This window comes from Canis aureus, chromosome X (genome assembly GCF_053574225.1).
Source record: "Canis aureus isolate CA01 chromosome X, VMU_Caureus_v.1.0, whole genome shotgun sequence".
In the NCBI taxonomy this organism is placed as follows: Eukaryota; Metazoa; Chordata; class Mammalia; order Carnivora; family Canidae; genus Canis; species Canis aureus.
In genome coordinates this window covers 20,786,639-20,813,206 of record NC_135649.1, presented here as the reverse complement: position 1 = coordinate 20,813,206, position 26,568 = coordinate 20,786,639, and the positions used below count along the sequence as shown (strand labels likewise).

The 26,568-nt window shown below is 42.5% G+C and overlaps 1 protein-coding gene across 1 annotated transcript; it reads right to left on the bottom strand.

Annotated features, from left to right (window-relative positions):
- Positions 1-913: 913 nt before the first annotated feature.
- FRMD7 (FERM domain containing 7) lies at positions 914-26,568 on the bottom strand. The gene is made up of 12 exons (XM_077889860.1): positions 26,392-26,568; positions 25,434-25,538; positions 24,585-24,627; positions 21,962-21,995; positions 18,923-19,020; positions 11,643-11,757; positions 11,321-11,468; positions 8,286-8,381; positions 6,010-6,173; positions 4,210-4,278; positions 4,015-4,090; positions 914-2,993 (listed from the first exon to the last, which is right to left on the bottom strand). Exons 1-12 carry the CDS (start codon positions 26,566-26,568, stop codon positions 1,911-1,913), a joined length of 2,208 nt encoding a protein of 735 aa, XP_077745986.1. The 3' UTR covers positions 914-1,910.

Genomic DNA, 26,568 nt, shown 5'->3' with positions numbered 1-26,568 from the left:
TTCAATATATTCTTATTATTAAATTGCTTTTCTACATTTGTGTGACTGGATAAGATTCCTGGAGCAGTGAAGAAGGTGCTAGTATGTGGGAAAGGGCTAGGGAGAGGTATATTAAAAGGAATTTTTCTGTTAGGACTAGGAGAGTAAGAAAATGACACAAACATATATATATATTTTGCTTATGGGGCGCCTGGGTGGCTCAGTCAGTTAAGCATCTGCCTTCTGCTCAGGTCATGATCCCAGAGTCCTAGGATCAAGCCCTTCATGGGGCTCCCTGCTCAATGAGGAGTCTGCTTCTCCCTCCCCCTCTCTCTCTCTGCTGGTACTCTCTCACTCTAATATAAATAAAGCATTTAAAAACTAGCTTTCTTATTGCATCATTTCTTTGAAGTTAGTACCTAACATCTTGTAAAAATGTTGTACTTAACATTGAAATCAATAAAGTGCTCAAGTGGAATATTATACCTTCTGGGGGGAATAGTAGGAAAATTCTGAATCTGAATGGGTCAAGAATAGAATCATACTTCATGAACTCAGTCTGGTTTTAGCACTATCCTTTTGCTCATTAGCTACCCCACAATTCTACCACTTCTCCCTCCCTGACTCTCCATTTTCATCTGCCTCCTTCCTTTTTCTTTCTTTTTTTTCAGTAAGATTTTATTATTTATTCATGAGAGGCAGAGACACAGGCAGAGGGAGAAGCAGGCTTCCTGAAGCGAGCCTGATACGGGAATCAATCCCAGAACCCCAGGATCACGCCCTGAGCCGAAGGCAGGCACTCAACCACTGAGCCACCCAGGCGTCCCCCTCCTTCTTTTTTCTTACTAACTGTCCCTTCCCTTAGTAATAGACCAGAACCAATCATTTTTGAAATTGACTAAAACAAAATGAAGATCATATTTGCAACTTTTCTTAAAAAAATGGATTTCCATCACATTTTTTAAAAAAGAATTTATTTATTCATGAGAGACAGAGAGGCAGAGACACGGGCAGAGGGAGAAGCAGGCTCCCTGCGGGGAACCCAATGTGAGACTTAGTCCCAGGACCCCGGGATCATGCCCTGAGCCAAAGGCAGATGCACTCAACCACTGAGCCACCCAGGTGTCCCTCAATAACTCTTTATAAAAATACTATTCATCTCATCTCCTTTCCTACATACATGCAACAAGATATGGAGGAAAAAGTCTTACAGGAGAAAGTAGATAAACTAATAAGTTAACTTCTGTCAAACATACATAGTTAAGAGTAGAGAAGTCAACATCATATCTTCATCAGGCATATATCCTAGCATAAGACATTGATTAATTCACGAATTTCCAGGGTTCAGAATTCTTCCAAGTCCTAGATGCATTATAAACTTGTATTCTGATGAAAGGATCTATGCCACCATCTCCTTCCTGAGGTACAGGAGGGCCATGCTCCCCCTAATATATGTTATAAAAATTGAAGTCTTTAACACATAACAGGGCCATTTTTACTGGAACCTTTAGTCACAGTATGATTTAAAAACAAAATGACCAACAGAGTCACAATCTAAATCACTAAAGGACATCAGAGGCCAGTGTCATGCCAACTCATACTGTTACCATTATTCAGTGTTCCAGAGCCTGAAGTTCATAGATAATGTCTCTGTAGGAAAAGTATAATGAAGATGACAAATAGCCACCTTGCCCCACCACAGTGCTTTTGAGAAGAGGGTATGTTCCAGAGTCTCTTCAGAGGAAACTGAAGAGGGGAGTTTGAGGAACAAGGCAGCAGCTGGATCTTTCATAAGCTAGGTGCCCAAACGTAGGAGATCTCCTTAATACCAATGAATAGTAACTAAGAAAATTATTTGTGCCCAAGATTCCTTCTTTTTTACCCAAGTTAGCAACATGATACTGGCCCAGAAATGTTCCGAGTTCACATTTTTAAGCTACAAAGTAATGACATGGTTTTAGCAAAGTCCTGTCTTCAGCAGTTGGTGTATTGAAAGAAACACCTTCATCCTCCTCATCGAGCTGTAGACTGCCAGAAGATAAGCGGATTCTGGCCATGGGCGACCGTGTTCCTTTGCCATACAAAGAGTAGTAGTCTGGTTTAAGAATTTCCGATTCTGAATCACTGGATTCACTACCTATGTACCTTTCTGCTGCTCCCTGATCCGTTAAAACTGTTGGAAACCCCTGCTCTGCAAACATATATGTAAAAAGGTCAGCTTTACGACTCAGAGTAGGACAAGGCCCTAAAGGTCTATACTCAGACCCAAAAGGAAAACGGATAGTTTTCATGTCTGATTGGCTCTGGGATCGTTTCGGGGTTTGCTCTTGAATGCTATATGCAAATGCATCTTCTGAATTTGGCTCTTCCACCTCCAGATCTACGTTGATGTTGCTCCTACCAGTAGTCCTGGCCATGGCTTCTTGGAGTTCTTGAAAGTCTTGCTGGAAGCTCTTCATTCTGACATTCCTTGGGCTTCTTTTGGCTGGCTTCATTATAGTGGACTCCAAACAGCTGTCTGGCCTGTCATTTTCCTCTGCCATGATTGGAGACCGTCTGGGCACCTGGGGTGGTCTGTCCACATAAAAAAAGACTTGAGGAGGCATAATGTCGACCTGCTGACCAGTACAAGGGATATAGGGCACATCTGTGTACGTTAGCTGCCTTGCTGGACTCACTTTGCTTGCAAGGCCAGAAGATGTGCTCATGAGATTGTCAGCAAACTTAGAGCTTGGTTGGAAGGAGCTCAGAGGACTCCTTTCCCCAAAGTAGTCTCTGGGATCTGGGTCAGTACTAAAGACAGGGTCTGTATAAATAAAAGGGAAAGAGGAACTGCTCTGGGACTGATGTAGCAGTGTCGGATCCACCTCTGGTTTGGAACACTCCAGCTCGGCGGCAAATGTCACCTCCACCGCTGAGTTTCTCCTCCTGCTGTCTAGCACTGGCTCTGACGCGTGCACTCCATTCACATTTCGGTAGTACCCACCGCCATATGCTAGCTTCAAATCTTCCACCTTGGGAGAGAGGACATGTTAGTGAAAGAAAAGAAAAGCCATTTGGTTGGGGTGGGAGCAGGGATCTAAACTAGCCTTCAATTTCACAAGGGTATTTTTCACAAGGTCATTTCCACCCCTGTTCTATTGATGAATATATACAGAGGAGGAAATAACTTGTACCATATCTCAATCCATGTGCTAAAAAAATGCACGTGACAGTCTCCTTTCTCACTGCCATTCCACTCCCTGCCTCTGAGTTCTCCAGGTACTTTGGCCAGCATGGTATCTCAAGCAGTGTGGTTTAGTAGCTCATTTATAAATAAGCCAGGTGGTCTCCCTTCTGGTTCTGGCTCTGTCATGTGACCTAACCTCCCTGCATAAAATGGTGGGCTAAGAGTGGCATGGAAGGATCATATGTTAGATGGTAACTTCCAGCATTATATTTCCGTAATGCCTTTGAGATTAAAACTGCCTATGATTTGAAGACATGAGAGTTTGTGAGACCTATAATTATTTTTTTTAGAAAGAACAAAAGAAAAATAATTTACATGGTTAATGCTATAAAACTTAAATGAAGCCATCATCTCAGTTCCAGGAGAACATCCTTTTGTTCTTAAATTAAGTGACAAAATTACACAGCAAGAGTACTTTAAAACGTTAACCCAAGACCTCAGAGCTTCCTCAGAGCCTTAGCATTTTTAATTAGGTAAAAAAGAAGAGCTTTTAGTTTCAAAAATACAAAGCCACAGAAATTCATTGGGATCCGCATTTTTGCACAATGTTAGCAATCCAAATTGCAGTTTAAAGATATGCCAGATCCTTTCAATCCATAAGGTACACACCAGTGGTAATTTATTAAATGGTCTTCTATTGGCTGGGTAGACTAGCTGATAGCTGACCTCCTGAGGAGGCTAGCCTACTCGAACAGAGCTGCCTTTTTGCACACCGGGGAGATTCTGGCAGAATCAATTCCTAAAAGCATTTGACATGTAGATGCATTACATTTATCTAAAGAAGAAGGGATTTTCAGAAACCTTACTTGTTTTGACACATCAGAGAGGAGGTCCGGTGAGGACCTGCACTGTCGTTCATGGTACTGAGATGGGTAATGTTTCCTGAAATCCCCAAAGAGAGAAGGAATTGAAATGGTCTTCAGGCACATACAGAATACATAGAATCTCTAATTCCGCTTAAAATCAACATGACAGAGAGAGAGAGAGAGAAAAGCATATACCTTTCAAATGGTAAGCTCCTCAACCTCCCTTTCTTTCCATATTCCAAAAGCTGCCGTTGGGTTCTTCCGCTATGAAAAAGAATGAGTTCAACATCTTATTAACATCACTCATAATCCAGTAGGCTACTCAACCTCCAAAGCATCATCTACTGTTTTTTTAAGAATTTATTTATTTATTCATGAGAGACACAGAGAGAGAGGCAGAGACACAGGCAGAGAGAGAAGCAGGGAGCCCCACACAGGGAGCCCGAGGTGAGACTCGATCCTAGGACCCCAGGATCACTCCCTGGACCGAGGGCAGGCTCTAAACCGCCAAGCCACACAGGCTGCCCAATCTACTGTTGAAGTCAAGAGTCTGGGTGAATGACATAGGCCATGAATCTTTGGCCATCACGGGAACCATACCACCTGCTCTTTGAAGTATCAGGCCTAGAGCAATCTCAAATACTCAGAACTCAGATGATTTTTAAAAGCTTCGAAACAGGACTCATCACAGTTAAAATTCTGGCCTTGAGGGATGCCTGGGTGGCTCAGTGGTTGAGCATCTGCCTTTGGCTCAGGGCCTAATCCCGGAGTCCCTGGATTGAGTCCCACATCAGGCTCCCTGCATGGAACCTACTTCTCCCTCTGCCTATGTCTCTGCCTCTCTTTGCATCTCTCATGGATAAGTAAATAAAATCTTTAAAAAAAAATTCTGGCCTTGAAAACGAATCAACTTCCCTATAAAGGCCTCTTCCCTACCTGCAACTTTATACACAATTTCTAATAAGGCTATTTATCTGGTTTCCCAGTTCCTATCAGAAGAAAAACAGTTAATGAAACAGTAGAGGAGGTTTGCTCCAGCCAGACATATGCCAGCAGACAAAACCAGCTGATGACTGATAGAAACACAGGAGCCAAAAAAGAAATCACACAAAAAAATAATAAAACCCCCAAAGTGTGAGCCATTTATCACTGGGGTGCAGGGACTGACACCCCCCCACACCCTGAGGCCATCCCTGTACTACAGCTGCCTGCAGAGGATAATAAGTGATGTTTATAATAACTCAGATCATTGAGAAAAGGGCAAAGTTTGCTCAATATCATCTGTTCAAGAAGGCGGGGATTTGTAAAATCCATTTTGGAAAGATTCCATCAAAAATATGTATGTTTTTAAGATCTCAGGTCTTACTGAAGCAGGCTTCCACTATTTGAAAATCCCCTGTGGGAAACATTCTATTAGAAGGTTTTTGTTTTTTGTTTTGTTTTGTTTTTTAATCTTAGCTAAGAGTTTTGAATGTTTATTCCAAAGAATTCCTAGGCTGGTGTGTTCAAGTAAAAACGAGATCTTGTTTTGACCTTGCTTCCATTCCTCTAAAGTGTTGGCTGCCGTGAGGAGCCTCTGCCGCCATATTGCTCAGTGTTCTGTCTCCCTTAGCTCCTCCAGAGCTTTCTCCCCACCTGTCTTTCGCCCACCCACCACCAAATGGATGTTGTTGAACTTTCCTTTCCGTGGCTTGCATGTAAGTTGTGATATAAGGAAAAGAATAGGTTCATTAAAATACATCTTCTCAAATAGCGCAAGTCCCCCTCATCCTTGCCAATATTCTAATCTAGCCCCTTAACTAGAGGGTGCTTCCCTCCTCCCGTATCCCAGTAAGGAACTATTGACCTAAAGTGTCACACAGAGGAGTAATAAAAGGGACTACCCTTAAAGGATTATTGGATTATTGCTTCTAGAACTCAACTCTTCCCTATTGCCTTCCACATTGCTGAAAAGAAGTTGTGTGTATAGTCTGCATATGTGCGATACTTCATTACCTATAGCGGAAACTGGAACCCTTGCTGCACAGTAGTGTTTTGGGCTTTGATTTGGGCTCTTCAGAAAGTCTGAAGAAAGCATGGTACTCCACACAGGTCTTCCAGAAAGCCTTGCAGGCATCTCGGCTGGCCATGGTGAACTCCAAGGTGTCCTTGCACAACACCTGTGTAAACCAATTTCCATCAAGCCAAACATCCTTAGAGAATACCAAAGAACTTCGAATCCCAATACTTTCCAAACTAGGTCCAGAGGCCCATGCAGCTTCTGATTTTCCACTTGGCTCCCTACAGTCTTCACACCTACTAAAATCAAATCATTGGCAACCTCTCGAGGAACAGACAGGGCCACTGCTCAAAAACGGAGCATTCTCTGAGAAGCCAGTCTTGCTCTGTAGCTCCTGCACCTCAAATGCTTTTTTACCCCCTCTTCTCTGCCAGGAACATTTTTATGAAGTTGTAAATTAGGTTAAAATGAACATCAAAGGGCATCCTTTCAAAGTGAGAAGTTATAAATGACCAACAGGAAATGGGGGGAGGGGCAGGAGACGATTTCCTTACAGATGGTAGGCTTTATAGGATAATTACCTATATAGGAGTCTTTTTTAACATACCAGCTAGAAACACTTCATCCTCCCTATCCTGCCTTGTCCCATGACGCTCTGCATTGCTCATTTAGCATATTCTAATCTGCTCTAGGGGAGCTTACCCTTCCAGACCTAAAGTTCAAGTTTTTCCATCCCCCTACCCACTACATTACCCCCATTTGCCCATGCATGCATGCAGCCCTGTTTTCTGCTGAGCGCCACCCCCTTCCCTCATTCCAGGTTCCTGCATGCAGCCCTGGGCCACTCCATGAGCTTCACACTAGATACAGTCTCCTGGACTGCTCAAATGAACACATTTTTTTAAAAATATTTTATTTGGGATGCCTGGGTGGCTCAGCAGTTGAGTGTCTGCCTTCAGCTCAGGTCGTATCCCAGGGTCCTAGGATTGAGTCCCACATCATGTCTCTGACTCTGTCTCTCTGTCTCTCATTAATAAATATAATAAATATATAATAAATATAAATATAAAATAAATGTTAAAAATATATAAATTAATAAATATAATAAATTATAAATATAAATGAATGTTTAAAAATATAAGAAATATAATAAAAACCAGTTGTGACTTGGTGGGAATTGCACACATGCACAAGCAAATAGAAGTGCTGTTCTCTCTGCTTAGTCCCACCAGGAAACCCAGTTAAACTGTGCTTCCCTCCTGGGTTTATTGCTGAGCCTATGGACTCCTTGGAAAGGACCTTGCTTGACTTCCTACTTATTCTTTGTTCTTTGATGTGTCTAACTGCACCTTGCACTCCACCAGATGCTAAAAGACCAGACTGCCTGCAGAGAGGGCTCCATTTGAGAATGAACTGCTGCTACCTGGTAATCAGCCTCTTACCACTTTTAATATTTATTTATTTATTTTTTATTTACTCATGAGAGACACAGAGAGAGGCAGAGACATAGGCAGAGGGAGAAACAGGCTCCCTGCAGGGAGCCCAATGTGGGACTCAGTCCCAGGACCCCGGGATCATGACCTGAGCCAAAGGCAGATGCTCAACCACTGAGCCACCCGAGTGTCCAATCAAATGAATGTCTTTATGTAAGACTAGGATCCAGAGAATGAAGCCCAATCTACTGAATATCCCATAGGTCGAAAAATGAGTTGATACACATTTTTTACTTCCTTAATAGTCACAAAAAACATCTTTTCTAGCACCTTTGTCTTACTCTGTACAATGCAGCCTTGACCAGTAATAGATACTTTTGCTTGATCTACACCCACACTCCCCCCACATCCTGCTTTGGCAAATAGGTGTTCAATTATTTGGTATGTACTCCATGTTCAGTTATTTTTGTTTAAGGAAAGGAGATGAAAATATAAAATGGGGCAGATTGCATCAAATAAATATGTCCATAGTCCTAGATCTGGTCACTTCCATTTGACTTATCAAATCCCTGTGGTGGGGGGTGGTTTTTAAGGAGACTTGTCTTTCATTTCAGCCACCCCATTTTCCTACTAGTTTATTCATTCTGAATTGCCAATAGGATTTCTTGGTGTTTTGCCTCAGTAAAAATATGACTAACGCTCTGGTTTATTTATGTAGAGGCAAAAGAGGGAGTCCATCACCCCTCAGCTTTCACCACTCACATTCAAGCCATTTGCTGAAACAACCAAGAAATCCCAAGTGAACGGAAAGTAAAATAATTTATTAGAAAGCTACTTACCAAGATGTTGGCATGAAGTTTGATGAGAAAATGCTTTCTCTTAAAACTCAACTTGCGGATTTTAGCCCAGTTGAAAGTATTGATCTTTGTATTTCCCTGTAATGATATGCATGGCAGATTTCAAGGTGAATGACAGCACAAGTTGGTTTGGAATACAATGAGAACCCATTAGAAAACATGCTTCATGCCTGGGACCATCCTACCTCTCGTACAGACTGATCCTGTCATACTAGGTAGAAGGTAGAATGCCAAGAAGGCATTCCAGGTGGGGCATAGGGCTGCTCTGAAATGCAAGCAAGAAGGGGTAGGGCTAGGAAAGGTTTCTAGCCAGGATACGGAGACCAACGGAGGAAGCGATGACTATAGTAGCTTCTCTAATTGCACTCCCTTTCTATGTTTCCAGATTCAACTGCCACTCCATTTACTTAAACATCTTCCAGGGCCCCTCACTGCATGCATCATCAAGTCTAGACACTTTTGGCTGGGGTATCCTTGCTTCAGCTGTATTGAATATCCATCTGGCCTTCTATCCCACTGATTCTAGAAAACACTCTTCCATCCAATCCTGTATCTTCCCTCCCAGAGGGCTCCTCATTTTCCTTAGCCAGAATCACCTTCCCCATAGTCAAGCTGTCCTGCCAGTCTGGTAGCACCCCTTCTAAAATATTCTGTATAACTATCCATTTCTAACTCCTCTTAACTCCTTTGGCTCTCCTGGACTGCCCAAACCTTTGTTTATCACATGGCCCAAAAATCAAAAGTATATAAAAAACATATACATCGAGAAGTCTCACTCCCACCACTGTCACACCTCTGTCCCTCTGTACCCACATATCCATTCTCTATAGGAAGCTGCATTTATTAGTTTGTTATGTATTCTTGTAGTGCAACTTCAGGTAAGTATGACGGATTAGCTTTTGATTACTTACTGAGTGATATTGATCATTATTTCTCTGGTCTCTCCAAATAAATTGTTAGTATCTTAATGACAGGAGCCATAGGTCACGCTTAATGTTAGTTTCTCATTGTGCCATCCTTTACCCTTCTCAGGGTCTTTGTGTGCCGTTTGTCTAGAATCCCCTCCCTCACCTGCCAACCCTCTCTCTTTGTTTTTTTTTTAAGATTTTATTTATTTATTCATGAGAGATGCAGAGAGAGAGGCAGAAACATAGGTGGAGGGAGAAGCAGGCTCCCCACAGAGAGCCCAATGTGGGACTCAACCCCAGTACCACAGGATCATGACCTGAGCCAAAGGCAAATGCTCAACTACTGAGCCACCCAGATGTCCCCAACCCTATCTCTTTGATCTGGACAACTTCTGCAGGTCTTGGCTTAAATTTTTTTTACGTTTATTTATTTATTTATTTTTAGTAATCTCTACACCCAACATGGGTCTCAAACTCATGACCCTGAGATCAAGAGTAGCAAGCTCTTCCAACTGAGCCAGCCAGGCATCTCCTTAGCTTAAATATTAAAGCTCTTTTCTCATGTGTTACCTTAGTACCCCATATATATTACATTTGTTTAAAATGACTTGTTTAATTGGCTGTCTTCCCCCTATTAGAATGCAAGGTCCATGAGGCACCTGGGTGACTCTGCCAGTTGAGCAACTGACTCTTGATTTTGGCTTAGGTTATGATCTCAGGGTGCTAAGATTGAGCACCACGTTGGGCTCTACACTCAGCAGGGAGTCTGCTCGAGGATTCTCTCCTCTCCCTCTCCATCTGCCTATCCCCTGCTTGTGTTCTTTTTCTCTCTCTCATTCTCTCTCTCTCTCACATACACACAAATAAATGAATAAATCTTTAAAAAAAGAAAGACTTTGTAGAATACAAGGTCCATGAAGTCAGGATCACTCCCGTTTCCCTCTGCAGCTCTAGTGTCTGGCACAAAATGGCTGTACAATAACCATACTGACGGGAGGATGAATGAATAGATTACTGCCCAACTCTGTAAATATACTCAAACCCCATGAATTGAACAGTTAAACCCAATGGATTTTATAGTGTGCAAATTATATCTCAGTAAACCTGATGTCATTTTTTAAAAAAAGAAAAATGCAATATAAAACACATACAAAGTACTCAGTACACAAATATTCTTTTTTTTTAAGATTTTATTTATTTATTCATGAGAATCATACACAAGGAGAGAGAGAGAGAGAGGAGCAGAGACACAGGCAGAGAGAAGCAGGCTCCATGCAGGGTGCCCGATGTGGGACTTGATCCCGGGTCTCCTGGACCAGGCTCTGGGCCAAAGGCGGCACTAAACCACTGAGCCACCGGGCTGCCCGCCCACACAAGTATTCTTTTACTGGATTTGGGCTGGGACAAATCAGACCAGCTACACCATTCCACGCTGTCCGCAGAAGTACTTACACACTGGAAGAGATCACAACTAACACAATGGCCTCATTCCCCTCCCCTTTCCTTCCCCATTTGCTCCCACGTAGTAGGAAATGCCAAGGATCCATCCCAGGTTAGAGTGGAATGGGTCAAATTTCCTCCTAGGTGAACAGATATGCCTGTGACCCATTGGGTCTTTTGCCCACTTGTGTGGCTCTCATGCCGCAAAACTTAACAACCAGAAACATAAGAAGGCCTACATTCTTCTAGCCAAGTCTGCACCTGACCTGTTTGTGACTTACTTAAGTGCTCTCATTGGGTCCCTGTGGGTTTTTTCTGGATTGGGACAGGGTGAGTGCATTCTGTGTCACAACCTAAACTTTTAGGGTGCCCAAATCCGTATTCATATTTAGAGTCTAAAAGTTCCAAAGAGCCTCTTGATTTTGTCTCACCACCACACTGGCCTGATCTAATGTGTGAGCTCCTCAGAATCAAAACAGCCAGTTACAGACCACAAACGGAAACAAAGCACATTGAGGGGAGAAGACTAACCCAAGACATTCATGAGCATCCCCTCCACCTTTTGGTTGATGGTAAGACCAAGGGCTGAAGTCACCGCAGGAATGGACACCTGAGTCTGAGCTAAGGTCACCCCCAAAGCTACAGGACATTGAAGGAAAGAGTTTTTACCCGTAACACCAGTACTCCCATGTGAGCAACAGCCAGGTGGATCTGCATCCCTTCGCCGTCACTGGCGGGGTGGGGCCTGATGCCATACATATCAAGCTTCCTCGCTATATCCAGTAGCAGAATGTCAGATTCAGCTGGGCTCCTGCCACTGCCAAGGGAAAGAATTAATGAGCCTAATAAATGTTGCAATGACACCTGCACCCAAAGGTCTCAGTGTGTTCCTGAGGCCAAAGCTTCTCTGACTTCAGGACTTGCTTCTAAGAGTCTGTCCCTAGCTTTCGTGTTCCTGCTGGTGGAAGCAGGTGCCAGCTGAAGTACTTACGTGTGCTTCTGATGAAATTGCATGATCTTGCTCTCTAAACAGTCTTGGTTTGGTAAGTACCGGGTCTGTGCCAGATGTTTCTTAGCTGTTTCTTCATGAAAGTCTCCCAGTTCTGCTGCATGAGAGAGAAGTGACATCCACATTAGCACTGAAGATTTTAGTAATGGAGTGCCCAGCAGACCCTCTGACCTCCCCCAAATAGTCCTTTCTTTGCAGCCAATGTGGCCCTAGGCCCTCCACTCCATGCTTTATGTGGATTTATATTTTAGGATATGGGGGAACTAACTGGATCTTTTTAAAACCAGAAGCAGTAGGTTGTGGAAGGAGTAACTGGGTGATGGGCACTAAGGAGGCACTTGATGGGATGAGCACAGGGTGTTATACTATATGTTGGCAAACTGAATTTAAATAAAATATTTTTTTAAAGACAAAAAAAAAAAGAAGCAGTGGGTTGCTATGAAGTCTCAGTATAGTCAATCACAGACACACTGTAGGTCTTAAAGGCTCCAGGATCACAGATGAATGTTTCATTAGTTCTTTCTTCCTCAGCCTGGTTATGATCTTTTTCTTCTCACCAATCCCCATTATGGATTGAAATGGGTGTCCCTCTCCCCTCAGATTCAAACGTAGAAGTCCTAAACCCCATACCCCAGAATGTGACTGTGTTTAGAGGTAGCCCTGTAAAGAAGAGGTTAAGTTAAAATGAGTCAGTAAGGTGAGCCCTAATCTAATCAGACTAGTGTCCTCATAAGAAAAGGAAATTTGATCCTGTGAAGAAACACCAGGAGTGCAGGTACACAGCAGAAAGAGCAGGTGAGGATGCATCCAGAGGGTGACAATCTGCAAGCCAAACAGAGAGGCCTAAGAAGAAAGCAAAGCTGCCAACACTCCAGTCTCGGATTTCTAGCCTCCAGAACTGTGAGAAAATACAATTCTGTACACTGGGAAATGAGTAAAACCCCAGCTATCCAGAATCCCCAGTAAATGAATCATTTTGGAAATCATTCTGGCTTTTCCAAATTACTGGCAGCTATCCTTGATCATAATCTACTCTTTTCTTGATGTCTCTAGTTTATTGTTATATACGTCTGTCATAACACAATGCCTATAAAGGTGATCAATGTATACAGGACTTATCTGCCCCTACGGTTAATGGATTCAAAATGTTTCAATTTCTTAATTACTGTGTCTTCTTTATAATTTTTATGCCTTTTCCCTCTCCTCTCTGTCAGAGTGATATGAATCACTTCCTGGTTACTGACTTGCCCTGAAAAGTTCTCTGCCCTTGGTTCTAATTATGACTTCTAACTGACGACCTAGATATCCAAAACTGTTAGCATTTTATGAATTGTAAGAGTAAATACATTCTCCATGGAATCCTGTGACTAAAATACATAGACAAGGGACACTGATGTTGAGTGCTGGAAACTTACTTCCTTTTTACTCTTGATTTTTTATTACATTTTAGACAGGTGACACATTCATGGCAGATAATATATGTGTATATATATTTTTTTAAGATTTTATTTTTTTTATTTATTCAGAGAGAGAGGCAGAGACACAGACAGAGGGAGAAGCAGGCTCCACGCAGGGAGCCCGAAGCGGGACTCAATCCCGGGTCTCCAGGATCACACCCCAGGCAGGCAACGCTAAACCGCTGAGCCACCGGGGCTGCCCTATATATATATATATATATATATATTTTAAAAGTCGTGTTATAATGAAAATCCTCATGTAACAAGTTTTTTTTTTTTTTTTAAAGACCAAACCAAGGGCATCCCCGGTGGCTCAGTGGTTTAGCACCGCCTTCAGCCCAGGGCCTGATCCAAAACATTGCTGAGAGAAATTTTTAACAGATCTATATAAATGGAGAGACATTGGGTTCATGCATTGTAAGACTCAATATCGTTAAGATGGTAATTCTGCCAAAATGGATCTATAAATTCCATGCAATTCCCATTGTATTTTTAATAGAAATTGATAGGTGACCTTAAACCTTACATGGAAATGCACAGGATGCAAAATAACCAAAACACTTTTGAAAAAGAACAAAGTTGGAGGATATACACTTCCATATTTCAAAATTTAATACAATGCTATAATAAATGATAGTGTAATAATGGCATAAGGATATAGTGTAATAATGGCATAAGGATGTATAGATCAATGGAACATAGTTAAGAATCAAGAAATAAACCCTCAAATTAATGGTCAATTGGTTTTTCAAAAAGATGCCAAGACAAGTCAATGGGGGAAATGATAGTCTTTTCAAAAAAAAAAATAGGAAAAAAGGACAATCATGGACAAAAAAAAAATGAAGTTGGATCCCTACTTCACAACATACACCACACAGGCAGGCAAAAAAACAAAAACAAAAACAAAAACTCCAAACAGGTCATATAACTAAATCTAAGAGGTAAATCTGTTAAAGATCTAGAAGAAAACTTAGGAGAAAATCTTTGTGACCTTAAGGTTAGGCAAAGAGTTCTTCAATACAACACCAAAAGCATGATCCACTAAAACATATTGAAAAAGGGGAATTCTGCCAAAATTAAAAACTTTTCCACTCCAAAAGCCAGGATTAAGAAACAGAAAGTCAAGCCACCAAGCTGGGGGATAGTTTTCAAGTTACATATCTCATAAATGATTTTTAATCAGAATATATAAAAATCTGGGGTGCCTGGCTGGCTCAATACAGCTGTATACCTCAATACAGCTGTTTTCAGCTGGCTCAGTCAGAAGAGCCTGTGACTCTTGATCTTGGGGTCATGAGTTTGAGCCCCATGTAGAGGTTACTTTAAAAAATAAATAAATGAAGTTGGGTAGCCCGGGTGGCTCAGCAGTTTAGCACCACCTTCAGCCCAGGGTGTGATCCTGGAGACCCAGGATCGAGTCCCACGTCGGGCTCCCTGCATGGAGCCTGCTTCTCCCTTTGCCTGTGTCTCTGCGCCTCTCTCTCTCTATGTCTCTAATGAATAAATAAATAAAATCTTTAAATAAATAAATAAAGTTAAAAAAGAATATATAAAAATCTCTCAACTGTCAATAAGAAGACAGCAATCCATTTTAAAATGGGCAAAAGATCTGAAAGGCATGTTACCAACAAAAATGTACCAACTGTTAATAAGCAGATGAGAAGGTAATCCACGTTATTAGTCACTAGGAAAATGGTAATAATAACTGCAGTAAGTTAGCTCTTCATACCTACTAGAATGTCCACAACCAAAAAAATGGAGAATACCAACTATTGGTGAAGATGTGGAGAAATTGGGAATGTGACACATTTCTGGTTTTATTGTTGTAATTAAGAAAACAGTTTGGCAGCTTCTTAACATTTTCAATGTAAAAGCAGCTTCTTAACATTTTCAATGTAAATTCACCTTAAGATGAGGCAATTACTCTCCTAGTAATCTATTCAAGAGATACGAGAACATGTCCAAAGACTCATACATGTATGTTCATAACATTATTCATATTTGCTAAGCTTGAAACAATCCAAATGTCCACAATCAAGTACATAGATAAACAAATGTGGTATGTCCATAAAATGGAATACTACTCAGCAAAAGAAAGGAATAAACTGCTGCCATTCATGCTGGAACATTCATGAATTTCAAAAATACTATGCTGACTGAAACAAGGCCACAGAAATGCAAAAGACTACATATTCTATCATTCTGGATAAAATGTTTGGAAAGGGCAAATCTATAGAAACAGAATAATTTGATAGTTGCTGGGGCTGAGTATGGGAACACGGAGTGACTGCAAATGTGCATGAGAGGTCTCTTGGCATGATGAGAATGTTCTAAAACTGGACTGTGGTAATGGTTGCACAACTTTGTAAATTTACTAAAAACAGTTGACTTATAGTCTTTAAAAGGGTGAATTTTATAAGTATATTATACCTCAATACAGCTGTTTTCAAAAATAAATTAGTGGGGCCCCTAGGTGGCACAGTCAGTTGAGCGTCCAACTCTTGATTTCGGCTCAGGTCATGATCTCAGGGGTCATGGGATTGAGTCCCACGTCAGGTTCCCTGCTCAATGGGGAGTCTGCTTGTCCCTCTCCCTCTTCCCCTCCCTGAATTTGTGCTCTATCTCTCTCTCTCTCTCAAATAAATAAAAAGAATCTTAAAAAAAACTAGATGCACACGCACACACCCACCAACTCTTCAATTTATTAAGCACACAATCCTGACTCGATGTTGACCCTAGGACAACACAAGAACACATAAGACTGTGCTGGTTTTTCACACCATGCAAGACTATGACAATCTAGGAAGAGACCTACGAAATGTAAATGAGTAAATATCAGCAGTAAAAGAAGGTAGCAAATTTTACAAGCATCTTCACTATTACCATGTTGGCCCCAAAGTACCATCATCTCTTTCTTCTGCAATAGCTTCTTCTCTGTTCTCCCTACTTCCATCATTCCATTATAAAGTTTTCACCCTAGGTAGCCAACATGATCCCGTTAAAACCTAATTCAGGGGCACCTGGGTGGCTCAGTCAGTTAAGCAACTGCCTTTGGCTCAGGTCATGATCCCGGGGTCCTGAGATAGAGCCCTGTATTGGGCTCCCTGCTCAGTGGGGAGCCTGCTTCTTCCTCTCCCTCTACCCTTCCCCCAGCTTGTGCTCTCTCAGTCTCTCTATTTCAAATAAAACCTCTGGGAAAAAAATAACTAAATAAAACCTAATTCAGATCATCTCACTCCTTCGCTTAAAATGTGTCAGTGGCTTCCCACCTCAGGTAATGTTCTAAGTCTTTAAGATGCTTCTAAGGCCTTCCACAATTACTCTCCCCCCACCCTCAGCTCCAGCCAGCTACAGGGCCTGCTTAAATGTTTCTTGAACACTCCTGGCACACTCCTATCTCAGGGCCTTTGCACAGGATGTTCTCTCTGCCTGGAACAAACTTCCACCAGATTTCTGCAAGGCTTGCTGTCTCACCTCCTTCAAGTCTTTGTTCAACTGTCATGTTCACAGTGAAGCCTACTCTGATTACCTCATTGAAAAATTCAGTACCCATCCCCAGGATTCCCCATCTCACTTCCATATGAGATTTTCTCTGGTGAACTTATCACCTTCTAACATACATTATATGTTTCCTTATTTGGGTTATTGTCTGATTGTCTTCCACTGCCAAAACGTGAGCTCCATGAGAGCAAGACTCTGTGTCTGTTTAGTTTGCTGCATGGTTTGCCGTGCCTATAAGAGCACCTGCCATGAGGTAGGTACCCGATAGTTTTTGTTGAATGAATGACAAAGAAGTTACTAAGAGCATTCATAAAAAAAGACATGTAAGGGAGACTTAGGCAGATGAGGTCAGAATGTGGAGAGTCTTGAGTGCCTAGGACATAAACATGGGATGAATAAATAAGTGAAAAAATGAACGAGCAGCCTGGTGATGTTCTACACACTGCCTTAGCATCCAGTGAAATGGATTGTGAGGAGCTGGGCTCACCGAAACTTTTAATTTTTCCCTATGGAAAAAACTTGGATTGACAAAATAGCCTTTAGAAAAGCGGAAGACGGGCACCGAGGTGGGCACTTGACGGGATGAGCACTGGGTGTTATTCTATATGTTGGCAAATTGAACACCAATAAAAAATAAATTTGTAAGTAAAAAAAAAGAAAAAAAATGAAAGTTCTCTGTGCTATGCCTGAAATGGCCACTAGGGAATGCCCAAATCCATAATGCTGAACTATTAAGAATGAAATGGCCTCCCCAACAGCCAGGAAAGAATGTTGGGGAGCCCCAGTCATTAACAAGCTGATAATGAAAAAAGATAAGTCTTCCAACATTGTCTATCCACCTTACTCCGTGCCCCCCACCAAGCCAAGCACTGAAAGCCCATCAATTCAACTCTTAGTTTTCTGCCACCTCTCCTGAACAGACACTATGCTTGAACTGTCCTCGAGCTGTGTCTCTGCCTATCACTACCTGTCCCATTTCTATGTGCCCTTTTGAGGTCTAGCACAAAAGACACCTCCTCCAGAAGCCTTTCCTGATTACTACTGCTCTCACTGCCCACTGCATTCCTGATATCCTGGGGCTGTCATCACCTGTCCCAGTCGGGAGTCCCTCGGTAAACACTCAGTTAGATGCTGTCCCTATCCAAGCACTTCATTCGGGAGTTCTCCATGAAGTCAGAAATCTACCAGCTCTGGCCTGCTGGGAAGGTCAGAGACAGAGGTCAAAACCAAACTTGTAAAACAAGCCAAAAAACGACCTTATAATCCTGCAAAAGTGGTAAAGAATAGCCTATTCTTAGAAGGCCTCCCTAGAAGAGAGAGTGAATCCATTGGCCATAAAAGATGAAATACTACCTCCAGCTGCCTCGACCCTGGCCTTCGGGGTACAGGAGAAGCCTGGCCTGCCCGGCTTCACCCCCTCCCAGGCAGGCCCCCACTGTTCCCCCAGGTCTCCTTTTCCCTGCCTTCATTATTCAGCGTCTAACTACTTGGCTGCCGGCAAGTGGGGAACTCTAATAGATGCCTAGAGCCTTTTTCCCTTTCAGCCTCTTTCCACCTGCTGTACTCTGTGTTTTGTTCTCTGGACTCATGATAAAGAGCAACACAAAAATCCCATCAAACATGACAATGTGCTGCAGAAAGCATGTACCAGAAATGCATCCTGGGGCAGACAGAGAGAGTGGAGCTTGCCTGGCAAAATCCATGCTCGGACAGATTAGTCCAACCCAACTCCTGGACAGCAAGCCCCAGGCAGAGTGGCAGGAGGGATGTGGGGGGGGAGAGGTTACACCATGATAGAAGAACATCAGCATTTACTTTTAATCTATATAACCACTCAGTAAAAAGGTACTCTTGTTACTATTGTAAAGACTAGGAAACTGGAATGCCTGGGTGGCTCAGTGGTTGAGCATCTGCCTTTGGCTCAGGTTGTGATCCCAGGGTCCTAGGATGAGTCTCACATCAGGCTCCCTGCAGGAAGCCTGCTTCTCCCTCTGCCTATGTCTCTGCCTCTATCTGTGTGTCTCTCATGAATAAATAAATAGAATCCTTAACAAAAAGACTAGGAAACTGAGGCACACTGGTAGAGGGGACTTCATACAAGCCTACAAACAGCTAGAACATAGCAGGGACTGGATTGGAATCCAAAGCCACATAACCATAATGAACAACCCCTTTCTACTGGACCATGCCAATTCCACACACCTTACGCAGGCTTTCTCTCCTCTGGAAGTCCTAACACATCCTGCTCCTTTGCATGGTTCTCTATCTGGCTGACAGGCCCCAAAGTTGATATTTGCTACTTACATTGTAGGATGTGAGATACCATCAATGCTGTACAGTTCTCACTGCATGGAAGCCTTCCTAGAGCCAAATCCTTCTTTATTTGAAGAGTAAAAAGATACCTGCAAAGAAGTTGGGGAAAAAAATCTTGAGAAAGAAACAGGAGCAAGCAAGAAGCATTTCCCTTCTCCCAGATCCAAGATGTTTCAAGAAAGAAACGGCACCCCCAATGAGATGCTTTTTTGGGATGGTGACTAATGCATAGGCTTTGCTTCAGCCCCAAACTAGCACCAGACCACAGCTCGGCTGATACAGCATTTGGCAGGCCTCACAGCCATTAGGCATCACCCCGGCTAAATCCTCCTGCCAACTTGAGGGAGTTGGCCAATCATCCTCTGGCGGCTTCTGCCACATAGCTAAGCCACATACCCAGCCCAAGAGAAAGGGAGATTCAGCAAAAATGAGCCCGCTGAAGATGCTCTGTTTACCAACTGCTACCAAGCACTCACTATCAAAACAACTTAGGTTGGTGGGACAGGAGCGATCACCCCCATTTTATAATTACGGAAAGGCAGAAGTTGGATGATTTTGGCAAGGTCATTTGCCCAAAGATAGTGAAACCATGGCCAGAAGTCAGGTCACCTGCTGAATTTAGGCCTCTTCCTATCCAGAGATGGTGCTGCAGAAATCAAGGAGTTGAGGCCATGCTTCACCCTGACCACCTTCTCTGTATCATCAGAAGCCGGCCCATCACTTGGCACAGAGAAGGTAGAAAATGCCTGTATTCTGAATGGAACGAAGCCAGACTGCCCTTTTGCCCACCAAGGGCTCATCAGGGACCCAGAAAGTGCAGGTTGGTATCCAGAGCTTGGCCAAAGAGATAGCATTTGTTCTACGTATTCAAGCCCTTATCAAAGGAGCATCAACTTTGAAAAGATGCATAAAAGTAAGATTCTATCACTGACTGCTTTCTTCCATGGTCCAAAATTGGTGCCAATATTTTATTTTATACTTTAAAACACTTATTGAGTATCTACCATGGGCATTTCCTAACATAAGATGTGACTTTCTGGGGATCCCTGGGTGGCGCAGCGGTTTGGCGCCTGCCTTTGGCCCAGGCGCGATCCTGGAGACCCGGGATCGAATCCCACATCGGGCTTCCGGTGCATGGAGCCTGCTTCTCCCTCTGCCTGTGTCTCTGCCTCTCTCTCTCTCTCTCTCTCTGTGTGTGACTATCATAAAAATAAAATAAAATAAAAATGTGACTTTCTAAATAAAGTTTTATCTGGACTTTTTAATTTAAATCAATTAAGCCTTGAAGGCAATGTGGTAAATCAAAATTAATTACAGGTGATAGATACAAATCTAAATTAGAAAAAACAGGTAAAATTAGTAGGTGATCATTCAATTTATAAACTCATTCATCATTATAATCCTTCAAATTATGAGCTCCCCTAATGGGTTAAAAATGACTCAATTAGAAAATTTATATTTGCATGTCACTCTCAGAAACTCATGGATTGGCCCCAAACAAGGCATCCTTGCGAAGTCAACTATGGTTAAGTATCTTTGACAGACCATTGAGGAAAAATTGAGGTCTAACCTTTGCCATTGCCTGCTTTCAAATATAGATGTAAATGAGAATAATAAGCCTCAATTGCTAAAGGGAAAAAGAATCTCATTTTGCTCCTAGCCAGCAAGAAAGGAAACTTCTTGTCATTTGACACTTTTCTTGCTATTAAGAGGGCAGCTGCCTGCTACAAATACCAAATCCTCACTCTGAACAGCTGATGAATCATTTATCATCGCATTGATTTTTCTTTTCTTTTCTTTTTCTTTTTTTTTTTTTTGGCTGCGGGGGGTGGGGGAGAAAGTTTATCTCCATTAAAACTGGTCACAATTTGAGAGTCAACTTAGCAAGTGCAAAATGGTACAGATACCAAGGTATCAGGTTATCTGGGAAAGTGGCCTACAACTCACAAATGTAGAGAGACGGGGTGATCTGGTGACAGACTTGTGAGAAGTGATGTCTGCCAAGACCCCTCAGCAAACAAGTCCTCCTGTACCAAAGGGGCGAAGAACTGGCCATGAGCCATAGTGTCAGGGAGTGAGAGGGGAGTGAGGGTGGGGAGGGGAGGTGGGAGAAGTCCTGGCCAAGTCACTTTAGCTCCCAGCTCCCAGGACCTGTTTCCTCCCCTGTGAACCAGGAGGGCTGGGCTAGATGATTGCATATATCTCTTCTAGGGTAAGATTCTAGGGTCTAGCAAGCACAGTTGGGTTTGAAGGAGTGTTAAGTTGACAATGCATTTTTAGATAAGCAGGTTTACGTTGTAATTTTGATGGGCATTATATATAAGTATAAATATACTTTTTTGAATGTTTTATTAAGAAAACATGACTTTTTAACTTTTTAATTTTTATAAGTGTAAAATATTTTACTTATCTAAAATCATGAATAATGTATCATTATAAATGGTTGTTAAAATCATGAATAATTTATGATTATTAAAGAATCATAATAAAATTATCAATTATTTATATTATACATGTTAAATAATTTATTTAAATAATTTTTAGACTATTTTGTACTTTTTAAAATTTTTTATAAGTATATGTCATTACTCTCTACCTATTGGATGTGTGTGTGCACATGTCTGCACACACATGTGCACGGGCACACGCACACACACAAGTTTTCAATATCCACGGAAATTAGCTGGTATCACACTTGTGCCATCATGCTGCCCTCCGATTGGAACACAGATGTGATGAAGCCAAGCACTCTTACTGTTGCCGCAATTAATGGCAGAACCCCCAAGTGGGCACCCAGGCTGGCTGCCCTGCTAGAATGCCACCCTTCCTTCTCCCAGAGGTCCCCACCCTTTGGAAGATTAACACTTTGGGGACCAGCCAGGACCACCTTCCCTCCAGCTCCTTATCATCTGCCGGAGAGTGATTGAGAGCCAAGCTTTCCAGAGAAGACTAGAAGCCCATTCTCTGATAAATTGAAAATAATGATTCTTATGTAATATCATGCAGCAGACACAAAGGGACGTACTCTACCTTGTAAGCTCTTCTCGAAGATGTCCAGGGTCCACTGGGAAAAATTTCACCATAAATTCGAAAACAACGTCCTTAGGATCTTAAAACACAGTATCTCCATAAGTTTTATTTAAATGTCCATCACAACAGTTATAGGTCTTTCACACACACACACAAACACGCACACACACACACACACACACACTTCACCTCTCCTCCTCCCTCCACTCCCCATCTCTCCCTCCCTCAGACTTTTAAGTTTCAATTTTTCACATTTCTAACATGGTGGTATTTCTGATTGAGTCTTTATGTGGATAGCAATCAGGAAAGTTCTCCTGCTCCTCCTTCTACCCTCTCTTTCTTTGAGTTTCTTCTTGTAAAGATGTGCCTATTTCTGGGCCCTTCTGTGTCCTCTAAGAAGTGTCCCATTAAAAAAAATATATATCACTTGCCACTTGGGATTCTTCATTCCTGGCTGAGAGAAGGGCCTGCTTTAGAAACAGGTGACTATCATCTGGCATCAAGTATCTCATAAGAGAAACTACAAGTGTATAGAAGTGTATGCACTGCCGCTGCTTTGTTGCTTAAAATCTGAGTTAAGAAACTACATCTACTTGCCTTCACTCCTAGTTGCATTTGAAAAGAAAGTCTTTGCATCAAAAGCAAACACCTACATACACCATTAGTACCATTTGTTCAGCAAATATTTGTCAAGTGTCTATTAGTGGCCAAGCATTGTACTAGGCAGGTACCAGGAATGAAAAGAAAATTAAGCACCCTTAGCCTGGTAGACGAGGCAGCACCACGGGCGGTTGCAAGCACTAAGTACCAGCAAAGTACAAGAGGGAGGAGAGAGGGCTCCAGTTAGATTGAGATGTCAGGTAAACAATAATAACGCAGGACATACTTACACAAAGAAATGATTCTCTATCTGAAATTCCAATTTAGGTGGACATCTCTTCTTTTCGCAGAGAACACCACACCTGAGGTTAGTTTTGCCATAGTCGGGAGAGGTAGGAATACCAAGGGGTCAGTGGCAGAAGTAAAGCTAGAGAGGCAGGTGTGCTTTTGCCAATCATGCTAAATGAGTTCAGATTTCATTCTAAGGGCCATAAGGAGCCATGGAAGCATTTTAAGCCAGAGCGTGATGTGGTTGCCTTTCCATTTTCAATAGTTCCCTTTGGAAGTTGGGTAGATGATGGATGGGGGGGGCGGTATCAGTTAGGAAGCCTTTGGAATAATGTGACAGATGATTATAATGCAGTGGGAGCAGACAGAACCTGCCACGGAGAGGGCAGGTGAGTGAAGAGACATCACAAGACAGTGAAATCCCCCTGCCTCAGAAACACCTGTGGAATTAGTTAAAAATGCAAGCTGCTGGGCACTCCCCAACCCAAGGAAGCCCAGGAATCTGCATTTGAACAAGTGATCTTAATACCCACTGAAATTTTGAAACTACCGCACAAGGTGGTGGAATACAGGGTGTGTGTGTGGGGGGGGTAGATTTGGTACGTAGTAGGCACTCAAATGTGAAATGAAACAAATGGACAATGTCTGTGCCATGTTAAAAAGAAAACATCTTCAGGCAGAAGGGAATGGCATTGAATATTGACATTGTAAGTGACAGAGTCAGGCTGCCTAAAATAAGCCAGTTAGGTATTAAGATCATTTCCAGTTAAGGAACACCTGGGTGGCTCAGTTGGTTCAGCGTCTGCCTTCAGCTTAGGTCATGATCCCAGGGTTCCAGTTCCCTGTTCAGTGGGAAGTCTGCTTGTCCCTCTTCCTCTGCTGCTCTCTCTGCTTGTAAGCTCACTCTCTCTCAAATAAATAAAAAACATCTTTTTAAAACGATTATGTTGCATTAAAAGCCATCGAAACCCAGTCAATTCAGGAAATGCTCTTTACCTCTGCTTTAACTGGCTAAATTTACATTGGAAAGGAAAGCCTGTACCAGGAAGAAGGCTATCACTTTAGATAACTACATTATAATATGAACAAGGTGTGGTAGACATGGAGGAACCTCCCAAGGCCTGTTTGATCAAAGTCCTCTATGTCCCATTGTTTCTCAATGGCCCAGCAAACATTTGTTTACCAAACATTTACTTTTTCTTCTTCCTGTGAATTGCATTCTTTCCCTTTGAAGCCCCAGACCCTTATTCCCTTCTCCTTCATTCAGGATGACACACATAGCCCATTTTGACCGACTGTCTTTGTAATTTCCATGTCTGTGTGGCCTCCCCACACGTATGAGATTAAATCTGAATATCCCCTGTTCATCTGTCTCATGTCATTTTGATTCTTAGTCTGGCTAGAAGGGCCTTGAAGAGCAGAGGAAATTCTTCCTTCTCCAAGAACAGCGAGGATGCTCAAAGATTTACAGTTTTCCAGTGTGAGCCAATCCGCAGAGTGCTGTCAATATCTGTATTCTTCAAATCTACCTGAAGATCCAACAGCATGACTTTTTTTCATCTCGGACAAAATTAAAATGATTTTTTAATTGCTAGACTCACTGGACATATTAAGGATTAAAATAATGCATCGAAGCCCTTCTCTCTCCTTATATTTGGTAAAGAATCGTGTGGCACCGAAATCTTTTCAAGTTGTAACTGAGAATGAGATCCCTGAAGTGTTTTTCCATACTTACTTTTTACTTGCTTTGTAATGGGTTTCAGTAGTTCCAACCAGACCTGTGATAACATTAATGAAAAAAATTGATGAAATGTGGCATTGAATGAAGCTTATTTTTTTTGGTAACAGATAAAAGTCAACATAAAATAAACACCAAGACAGCTTACACTCCTTCTAAAGATAGTAACAGCCGTGTCAAAGAAACGATGTACCTCACCACACTCAATCAGCCCCCTTGTATTTGCCTGCTGACAGTGAATATTGTTGATCTATAAACTCTTTGTTGTTGACATTTGAATTGCTGCTCCCTTGCCTAAGCAGGGTGACAAAGGTGTCACATACAAGACTCATTAGTTGCTACGAAGATTAATGAAGGCATTTGGCTCTGCATTTGAATCCTACAGCCCCCAAATGCCAGCTTAATAGATATAAGGAGCCTTTCAGGGAAGGAGCTGGGATAACAGATATGCCAAGATGCCAAGGCAGGACATAGCAGGAAGAACATAGAGAATGTTGGGACCTGAGAGAGGGGCAATAAGAGTCCCCTCACACTGGTGAGGTCAGGAATCTTCATTGTGGAGGCTGAGGTCCAGTCTCTGGAAAGCCGGAATAGATAAAGCTTAGGTTGCTATTTCACGGGGTGACAAAAGAGAAGCACAGGGTAGGAGAGTCTGTTTGGTAAACTGAGGTGACTTTAAAATAGGCAAGGAGGGGGGAGAGAAAATCGTTATTAAATCCAAGTATGTTGCAAGGGTTTAAGTGCTTTTTCACTTTTCAGTCAAGTTTGAGCCCTACATACCTAGCCACAAACTGCACTTGAGAAGCAATTCTAGACGCAAAGAACCCTATAATGAAACCAACTTACATTGTTTCCAGAATGGCTACAGAACTCTAATCCGAAATACTCCTTTTCAGCAAGATTTAGGTGGCCACAACTCAGGTTAAACAGCGCCTTCCCGGATGATTTTTGCTAAATGAAACAGAGAGATCACAGCAGTTTGCGTTCCCAACCCTGATACAGTTACTGTGGTGCAGAAGAAAGGGTAGGAGCGACCCAACTCTGAAAACACAGCTTCCGGGGTCAGCACCGTTTAGAGGTCCCGCATCCTCTCAAAGGATGATGTTTTACAGATAAATACATACATGTACCTGTAGATTGTCTTAGGGCCCTTCCCTCACCAAAAAGCCTCACACTCATGACAAACCCTCTTGGAAAAAAAGACAGCCTTGCACTTAAACTATGGGGAGATCGGCAAATTTACCTTTTCAATGGAATTCTTTAATCAAGTCATCCCATGGGCAATTTGAATGATTTCCCCCAAATTGACTAGTTTAATCAAGATGCAAATCTGACCTGCTTAAAAATCCTTCTGTGGCTCGCTCAAGATAAAGTCTATACTCACAATGGCAATCTCGACGCTGGGCTATCTTCCTGGGCTCTCTTCCTGCCTGCCTCCAGCCTCTTCTCTTGTGCTTCCCCCTTGCTGGCAGTTTCCTTTCTAATAATCGCAGCCCACTTGCAGTTCCCCACACAGGTCAAGGAGCGTCACACCTCATGCTTCTGCTCCTGTCATTCCTTCTCCACAGGCAGCCCTTCCCACCTTTCTTTGGTTTGGCTTACTCCTGCTCAGCTCAGACCCAGTCTGCCCTGGAGAGCACTCCCCCGTCCCAATCAGCAACAGGTGAAGCCAAGGGCAACCTCCATGCTCCCAAGCACCCTCACTTACCTCCAACAAGGCACGCCTAACCTGGGATGTCTGCCTTCCCCATTAGACTGAGTCCCTTCAGAGCAGGAGTCTTGCTTCATTTTCCTTGTCACTCACCACGTCTAACTCAGAGCCTGGCACCTTGGAGGTCCCCTTGGAGGGACTCTTGCATGTCTGTTGCTCTGACATGAAATTGACCAAATTACTCCGATGAGCTCCTGGTGTAGCCTTCGCCTGGCAGCTTTTCCCACCAAATCTGTGCACAGCATCATTCCTTCGCAGAAGGCCACACAT